Source organism: Lactuca sativa, chromosome 5 (genome assembly GCF_002870075.4).
Source record: "Lactuca sativa cultivar Salinas chromosome 5, Lsat_Salinas_v11, whole genome shotgun sequence".
Lineage (NCBI taxonomy): Eukaryota > Viridiplantae > Streptophyta > Magnoliopsida > Asterales > Asteraceae > Lactuca > Lactuca sativa.
Genome location: NC_056627.2, coordinates 139,051,336 through 139,061,254, shown reverse-complemented (window position 1 = coordinate 139,061,254; position 9,919 = coordinate 139,051,336). Strand labels below are relative to the sequence as shown.

The window sequence follows — 9,919 nt, the reverse complement described above, 5'->3', positions numbered from 1 at the left end:
GGGAAAGTATTATTAAAATCTATTTATAGTTTGTTTGTGGATGTAACTTTGATTAATTTGATGAGTGAACTATGTTAAATCTTTGTGTTATTTATTTTCGTTGTTGTGTTTGTGTGTGTGTTTATTGACTCTTAATCTTATCATTTAAGAGATTACAATTCTTTTCAAAACATATCTACAACTAAAACGGCCACTTAATGAAGGTAAATTGATATAAAGATAGAGAAAAATAAATAATAAAAGCAATGTATATCTTTAAACAAAATGTATACACATCTATGTCGTTTACATTACATCTTAAATGATTTTTTCAAATAGTTAAAAAAAAAGGTTATATATCATCCAAACAAACCGTTAATTTTTTTTTAAAAAAAAAAATACAAACTGTGAAATCTTAAAATAAAATATTTCATAAAAAATATTTTAGTTTTTTTTGGATAATAAAACAATAATAATTTAGTTAAAGTTTTAAAATTTTTGAAAATGTAAGTATTATTTGAGATCATATGAATATAAGTAGTTTTTAATTATAAATCATTTCATAACCCCCCCCCCCCCCCCCCCCAAAAAAAAAAAAAAAAAAAAAAAAAAAAAAAAAAAAAAAAAACATAACGACATAACATAATTGACGATTATTACAATAAAAATGGATGATTACGTTATTGGTAGACCACATGTCATGTATCGTTAGGTTACATATCATGTGTCATTAGGTATCTAGAATATGACGTAAAGTTTGTAAAATGTAATATAAAGTGTGTAACCCTTAATAGTCTATGTAACCCGTATAGAATAAACAAAATGTTTTGAGTGTGTCCCCCCCCCCCCCCCCCCCCCCCCCCCACACACACACACACACACAAAAAAAAAAAAAAAAAAAAAAAAAAAAGGAATATAAGCAAGCCAAGAAGAAAGAATAGCTATGTAAGGAATGCTCATTCCATTTTTCTCTCATGTATATCGTAAGGATCCAATAAATTTTATATGTTCATGTTACATTCACTTTTAAACTCTGTAAAGAAAGTGCTTGCACAATTTTCCCAAGAGAAGATTGGCCATCTCGCCTCAAAAATTGATAGGACCAATGACTTCCCTCATGCTAGCTTCATACATGTACATAACCATTATTATGCACACATTAACTTCGTGTATATGATCGATTCAGGAGATTAAGTTGCAGAAACTATTCCGGATTTTAATACATTACTTAGTTTTATCTTGTAATTTAGTCAAATATAACAGACTAGGCCTAGGTTACTTGTATCAATGCATAACTATGGAGGATTTTCTTATAGCACGCATAGAAATCCTTACATTAATCGGTTTGTATAAAAACCAAAATTTATAACTTTCTCGATATTAAAATGTCTAAGATCGCGACTTTCTTGTTCTTGCAAGTGAGAAATGGAAATGATTCCCCGAAGGCCAAGTACTTACCAAAGGTTTAGTTCGATACTTTAGTAAAGATTCCCTTTTTCTTCAATATTTTTATAGTTTTGTTTGTTTGTTTTCACTCTCTCTTGGATCAATCTAAAGCTCATCAACGGGGATCATCGTATGAGCAAACCTAATGGATTTTGTTGATAATTTCATTTCCATTTATTGTGTTTTGGAGCATCTATAATGCATGATTTAATGGAACATTTGAATGAGGTGGAATGTCTGGTTGGCATTGAATGTATTAAAATATTGTGAGATGTTAAGTTGACATTCAATGGATTTTAAGTTCAATAGATACAAGTCATTGAATTGTTTTATGAAGAAAAAAAATCTATTAAACATAGAATTCAACATATTGTAAGATTTAAATTATAAAGGTGTATGAAAAAGCAGGATGTTATGTGGTAATCTATTAAACTTCATAGATTGCATTGTGGATGCCCTTAACAACAAGCTTTAATGATAATTTAATATACAAAATGAACATCCTTCCACATCCAGACATTCTCTCTTCATCGTCCCATGCATTATGACCATTAACCAACTCTACCTCTTAACTTTGTTGTCGGAAACCTAATTTGGACATGTCCATACGATTGTAGTCTTCATTCCTTCAAAATTTCGATGTCAAAGCCACTACAAATATATTTTTAATTGTTGTGTTCAATCCAACAAAGTTTTACCGTATGTCCACCGCAACATCCTCATTTATGCTAACTCTATCTTCTTTTCACATTTCTTACTTGGTCAAAATACATATTCATGCATTTTCCCATAAGACAACTTGAAATTTTCCCATAAGTTTCATAAGGACCTACTTGTCACGCAAGACTCATGTAGCCACCTCCACTTTACCAACCGGACTTTATGCAATCTATAATGTCAACCTCCACACTCCCTCCATTATGGATCATAGAGCCCACGTACTTAAAATTCACATTTAAATGTGGACTTGTTTTTTAGAACAGAAATCTACACCACCATTCCACTCCCCACCAAAACTGCACCAAATATAATGTAATGTCTTAATAGTGATGATCTAGAAAGTCTTTCATCTTAATCATGGTTGTCACTTCTTTTTGTATGTCATATAGCGCCACCTTATTTTTACCACAATTTTCTAAAACGTTGCCCCACACACACAATGAATGGTTTGTCATACCATGTCATATTTATTTTTTAATTAACATTTTAATATAGATAAAAACTAAGAATTTCATCGATTGAAATTCATAATACATAAAAAAAAATTATTGTTTGATTGCACTTGGATCAAAACATATATTTACATTACATTAAGTAGTATAATTTATACAAATAAATATATAAATGAAGTGTGAAATTTAAAATGTAAAAACCTAAAAAATGCATAACATGAGATTTAAAACCTCAACAGTTACAAAATACACAAAATGGAAGAGGTGTTTTTGTTGTGGTAAAATTAGATGATGAAGGATATTATTTATAATGTTTAAAAAAATAAAACTTAGAAAATAGTAAGAGAGAGAGAGAGAGAGAGAGAGAGAGAGAGAGAGAGAAAAGAGAGAGAGAGTTGAAGTAAAAAAGAGAAAGAGGGAGGGGGGATGCCAGTAGAATATTCCTTATTTATTCACTAACCTCCTTATTTATTCACTAACCGATAGTGAAATAACTCCAGGTGCATTAAAAACATTATAAATTTTTGAACAACCCTTCGAAAATATTTCACATTATCTAGCTGAATTACCTACGAAACTAAATAAGCAACTTTGCAAACATATCATGCGTACACCAATACATAATTGTAGTCATTATAATGAAAATACAGAAAAAACACAATTCATGGAAGTAATGGACGAATAACAACAAACAAGCAAAAATAAAAAGGTGAAGTATTAGTAAAAGGATTCAAAGAAGTAATCAACAAAGATTCACTCTACAAGGCAGTTACATAATTCTGTCGTTTCTAATAATATAAGTTGATTGTCATTTGTAATCATTTAAGATAGTGGGAAAATAAAGTCTTATAGTAGCGTCTTGTCTCATAATATAGAATGTTTGGGGTGTTGAACTCGACCAAAGTCACACATGAGGGGTGGTGTGTGCCATGGCTTAGCTGGCAAACCATGGCCTAAGCCACATCCACTCCCTCAAGCCTAAATCTGTCTCTCCCAATGTCCACTTTCTAGGTAATAGGTATCCAACATAGCAATAACTTTCGCAATTTCTTTTCGAGCATCATTACTTGAGGAATGAAGAAAAATGCGGCCACTTTAATCATACAATTCCAAGTTGTAATTTAGGTGTAGTTATATGTTAATAACAACTTTAAAGGACTCTCATAGCTGGAAAGCTCTTTAATAATTTGTGATACATTGTAGACATTATGCTCTTTCTTTAAAAACAGTATCAGCCTTTACCAATTTTTGACCCAATATAGCATTAATGTGTGGTATGTGATGGGTATTTAAATTTGGCCAAAAATCCTTATTTCAAAAATGTTTTAATGCTACTTGCATTGGAACGTCATTATATGGTGTTTACTCGCATTTCAAAAATGTCAACAAAGTTGAACAATTTAAAAGACATGAATGCCCTTTATCACACTCCGCATCAAAAACAACCTACAAAGCTCACCGAATGGCTTTTTCATGGGAACACCATTCAACTTCTTTAAAGCTAGAAATTAATTATTAGTCAACATAGTTGCGAAGAAGACTCTAAAGAGTAAAAAAGCAATAAAAAGGTCAACCAAGTCAACCTAATTTACAGGCATTGAAACAAATACAATAGTAGTAGTAAAAGGGCAGTCTTGGAAAGAAGCGGTGTGACATTTTTCATTTTCATGGTGCCTTGTATAATGTTACATCATGGATGGATCACATTTCTGAGAGCTTTGACTTTGACCATTTGTATAAATATAAATAGGTCTCAACTCTCAAATGCATTTCTTCATGAATCCTCAATGAATCTGGACACTTGAATCATTGGATGGTTGTTGGATGAAATCCGACCCATCTTCATCCAGGGATGGAAGGTGTAAATCCTGAAATTTTAGTAAAATGAGTTAATTGCAAAAATGGTCCCTGTGGTTAGTGAGTTTACTATAATTTGTACCTGTGATTGTAAGAGCTGATTTGGCTGCTGCTGATCTTGGGCGGATGAGTAGGCTTGTGGTTGAGACATTCGATAATATGGCTCTTTTAGATCCAGTCTGCAGCTTGATGTTTGTAGTATTCCTCCTTGTTCAGCACCCGGGCCCCACATTTTAGCTATACAACAATTCAACACAAAAAATCATCTTTTTTTAAATCTTCCAATTACCAATATTCTATTATGTGTAGAGGGCATTTACGTCTTTTGTACCAGTTACCAGAGGTTCCACCTTTTACAAGAAATTTTGTCCCGCCCAAAAAGGTGGGGAGATGGACTCCTCCTTCTCCATCTCCCGTATGTACAAAAGACGTAAATGCCCTTCTCATCCTCATCTTTTTTTTTTAAATCTCCCAATTACCAATATTCTATGATGAATAGAGGGCATTTATGTCTTTTGCACAAACGAGAGGTTCCACATTTCACAAGAAAATTTGCAAATTTTTTGTCCTGTCCAAAAACGTTGAGACATGGACTCCCTCTCAATCTCCCATATGTGCAAAAGACATAAATACCCTTCTCATCCTCCTCAACGAAAATAGCCTTGGAAAGCTTGTCTAGTCCTTGTGTAACAAACGCAGCCTCTGGCTGCGTTTGTTGCATGTGATTGGACTTACTAGACAAGCTTTGCAGGACTATTTTCAATGATGAGGATGTGAAGGGCATTTACGTCTTTTGTACATACGGGAGATTGAGAGGGAGTCCATGTCTCACCTTGTTCAACCTTTTTGGACAGGACAAAAAATTTGCAAATTCTCTTGTGAAATGTGGAACCTCTCGTTTGTGCAAAAGACATAAATGCCCTCTATTCATCATAGAATATTAGTAATTTGGAGATTAAAAAAAAAAAAAGATGAGGATGAGAAGGGCATTTACTACTTTTGTACATACGGGAGATGGAGAGGAACCTCTGGTTTGTACAAAAGACGTAAACGCCCTCTACTCATGGAAGATTTTAGAAAACATGTTAGGAAAATTGAAAGAAGTAAGGATAATGAAAAGGAACCTGATAGGGTGAGGTTAATTGTGTAACTCTGAGCACTGTGTGCAATCATGTGAAGATGACCACTTATTTCTTGACCAGGCATCACATAAATTGGTTGTGACAGAACACAACGAAGTTGATACCAGTGAGTTGTGGGTGCACCAGGGGCCGTTGTCAACCACCTTTGCACTGTGCTGTAATGTAACTCAACATACAAATTTATTATTATTATTATTATTATTTTTTTCTAAACAACTAGAAAAAATATATATATAAATAATTTATTACCTTCCATTGAAGAGAACATCAAACCAACATGCTAAACCATGTATCCTTGTGCCCACAGAAGCAGTGAATTTCAGTGGAATGTCAATTTCATACAAATCCTCTTCCTGTATATGAAATAAGAAAAAAACATATATCCAGAATTCACATTCATTTAATAATATTATAATTTTTTTTATCCATAATGGCAATGTAATAAAAAAAAATGGGAATACCTTGACAGTAGTAAAATTAATGACATGGGAAACAGCAGGAGCCACTAATAACCTCGGATCAAAAGCATCAACCACTGGCTGAAAACATCATCAAACACAATGTTTTCAAATTAAGAATTACATTATTAAAAATTAAAGTATGAATTGAATGTTAATGATATTTATAACAAAACTGGATGTATTTTAATGTGTGAAATGGAAGAAAAGGAAACCTGTGAAAAATATCCTTGGAATGCAGTTCCATGTAAAGCTGTTAAATCAACACCATAATAGTTTTGTTGTTGCCAAAAGAGGGCCTGGATAACAAGTGTATATTTTATAGAAATAAGAAATATAAAAACTACTTTTCATAAATAATAATCAAAATATCAACCTATAAAAAAACAAATAGAATGAATAAATGATATTAGGAACAAAAAGTCCATACCTTGTTTGCAATCTCAACATACAGATACTCATCACTGAATGGTGCCATATGAATTCTGCAAAATAAAAACATTAATTTTTGTTTATTATATCAAAAATAGCAATGAAAATTGATTCGATTATAATTTATATTTATATACACTCTCAAGATGCAAGTTTAATTAATCACCTTCCAACAGTAGGGAACATTTTCCCATTAGGAACAAGAAATCGATCTCTTGCAATCACATATGATTCCAACATTCTTTCATTCACTAACAATGTGCCTGTAAAAAGTAGAATATGATAAGTGAAATGGTTGTGACGGGTAGGGGTAGGGGTATAACCGTAATTCTTATCTTACCCATTGGCTCTGAGATCAATATATCTGCTTTTTCAGGCAATTCAACATCTTCCACTTTGCCCTTGATGACCTTCATTTTAGAAAACCACATAACACCCTTCTATTAAAGCAACCAGATTTACAGGTAGCTTAAAATGTACTAAAAAGGGTAGGGGTAAAACCGTAATTCTTTGTCCCAAAATAGGATTCCCAGCAATGAGCTTCTGAGCATAGTCAGCCATTTCAGATGCTTCCACAGCATAAACATGTTTAGCACCAGCCTAATAAACAACAACAACAATGTGATTTTAGTCATTAACTCATTATAAATGACATTGTAAATTGTAAATGAAAGAATGTTGGAGGGTATAAGTGTCTTTTTGTAGCACCTGAGCAGCAAATAAGGATAGTATGCCACTTCCTGCACCTACATCAACCACTACACGCCCAACAAAATCTGCTTGGTTTTCAATTACTGCAGCATAATAGGATCCTGAAAATAGAAACATTATCATGTATTTTAGCTCCAAAATAATGTATTTTTGTAATTGTTTATTATAGTTTATAACATTAAGTCAAAAGGAAACACAAATATATAGTTTATAGCATTAAGTCAAAAGAAAAAAACAATGGAAACACTGGTCAAGAAAGTCAATGAAAAAGAACAAGAAGGAGATTATCTTGACCTGTTCTCACATAATCCTGCAACATATTTTGCTGATGAAGAAGTTGTCCATAGTAATGGAAATACATTTTTGCAGAAGAAGCTTCTATTTTATCATCAAACTTGCTTTTAGAAGAAGAAAGTGTTCCATTTGGTAGATCTGATCCTGTAAAAAAACAATAAATAGTTAGCTCCATTTACTAGTATTTATTCCTTTACAATAATCTATGTGAAAAGAGTAACACAAACATGATGATCTTAAATAAAGGAAAGATGCTATTCACATCAAAAACTAAACTTCATGGGATATCAAATGCTCCAAAATGCTCATCATTACATTTTAAATTAACATAAATTGGAAAGTGAAAGGTATTATCATGAAAAAAGCTATTATAAATATAAATTACATACCTTGAATAACCACTTCTGTTTTCCATTGCTCAAATGCACCATGGAAGGAGCTATTTTCCTCCTCATCTTTAAATATAACAGTTACTCCCTTCGAATAAATTTTCTGAATTCAACATTAAAATATTAATACATGCAAATTGCACTTATAATACTGTTAAATGTATAAACAACATACTTTCTTAAGGCTAAATGTAAAAAAGCAATGTACATTCAATAATTTTGTGTATTATAGCATTGTATGTTCATTTCTTTATATAATTGCAATATACCTTTTATTTTTTTTTCTTATTAAGAGTCTGGATCTTGAAAATCTACTCTACTATAGCGTTGTAGGATTGTAGGACATAGTACTTTAACAAATATACATATTTATAGCAATGAAAAGTGCTTTGTAATTGAATGACATTGCTATGATTGGGTAGATTTTTCAAAGAATAGTGTTGTAATAGGAAGAAATGAAGGCAAAATGTTGTAATAAACAAAAAATAAATGAAAGTGTGTTGCTTTTTTTCATTTGGATCTTACCTCTTTGGTGGTTTCAGAGCCTTCGGATACACAAAGAGATTGAACTTCACCCAATCTGAAAAGCTTAAGCACCCAAAAATATAAACAGTGAGCAGATGAACACAAACTAAATACAAAACTTTAGGTACTCAAATTACAATACTAAAAAGCATGATATATCATCACAATTTACAAGCTTATAGTGAATTAAAAGTGCTCCCTCCACTCCAAAACTACAGTCCACTTTGTAGTCTTTATAGTGTTAAATGACCCAATGTAGTCAACTATACCACATATCCTCATATTATATAAATGGGACCCATAAAATGGAAATGAGAAATCAAAAGAGGGAAGGGAAAAAGTGCTGAAATTTACAACTCAAAATGCATATAGTTGTATACTTTGGAAGGTGGATTCTGACAAAGGGGGCACTTGGAAAGAAAAATGGTGAGAAAGCAATCCCTCAATGGGGTATAAAAGGCCACATGTTTTACCCTAAGATGTCATAAATGGTAATGTTGTAAGGTTAAAACACATCCAAGTACAAATCAAGCAGGATATGAAACAGAGACTAAAATCAAACCAAAAGCATGCTCTTATTAAGAATAAGTTAATCAAAACAACACATATGATCAGAGTCTAGTTGCTAAACTTTGAACATCAAGAAATACAACTACGTAACCGAAAACAAAAGGGTCGGATTCCAATAAATTGCAAACTTCCGTTAACTATCAAACTAATAACGAATCAAAGAGGCGATGGAAGAGAGATACCTGAGTGGTTCGAAGGTCGAAGTGAATAGAGTGTTGTCCGTCGGGCTCTAATAAGAACCGTAGCTCCGGGAACCCTGAAGCGGAACCAAATGTCGCCGAAAGAGGACCAGAGACAGAGTTTGGTGGGTTTGATGAGAGCAAAGTAATAGAAGCAACAGTGAAATTCTGATGGTGCTTCAGATTTTCACCTGGTAGAGCAGCCATGTTGTATTGGAGCTTACTCTGTTTCAGTCGCTAGATTGCGTGTGCATATATGTTGGAATCGTCTCTTCCTCTGTCTGTATATATATGTATGTATATATAATGTGGGTGCGTGTGAAATACAAGTTAGGGTTTATGGGTTTGGAGAGAGAAAGCGCGAAGGTTAAAAGAAAAGTGGAGATTTGAGAAAGAGAAAGAGAGAGAGGGCCGCAGTCACTCTTGCTTTTGTTCGCTCCTTTGTTCTTGCTGGGTTAGTGTGGATCCTCCCATTTTGAAAGTAAACCCAAAAATAACAACTAAAAACAAATATGGCCAACTAGGGATGAGCATCAGAACCCGGTATCCATTTTTGGAACCGGAACCGCCTCGAAACTATCGGTTTTGGAACCGGAACCGCTTTAAGCGGTTCCGGTTCCGGTTCCTAAAGTTATGGAACCGCCTTAAGCAGTTCCGGTTCCGGTTCTCGTTTTTTCGGAACCGCTACCCGCTGGGTACCCACCGAAACCGGTTTATATATATATATATATATATATATATATATATATATATATATATATATAT

General features: G+C 33.0%; 1 protein-coding gene across 1 annotated transcript; it reads right to left on the bottom strand.

Moving 5' to 3' along the window:
* Positions 1-3,988: 3,988 nt before the first annotated feature.
* LOC111908665 (probable histone-arginine methyltransferase 1.3) lies at positions 3,989-9,603 on the bottom strand. Its single transcript, XM_023904477.3, has 15 exons — positions 9,158-9,603; positions 8,406-8,468; positions 7,881-7,983; positions 7,492-7,635; positions 7,195-7,298; positions 6,988-7,086; positions 6,827-6,896; positions 6,653-6,749; positions 6,485-6,539; positions 6,270-6,353; positions 6,058-6,135; positions 5,846-5,949; positions 5,579-5,751; positions 4,537-4,691; positions 3,989-4,465 (listed from the first exon to the last, which is right to left on the bottom strand). Exons 1-15 carry the CDS (start codon positions 9,359-9,361, stop codon positions 4,382-4,384), a joined length of 1,617 nt encoding a protein of 538 aa, XP_023760245.1. The 5' UTR covers positions 9,362-9,603; the 3' UTR covers positions 3,989-4,381.
* Between the last annotated feature and the right edge of the window lie 316 nt (positions 9,604-9,919).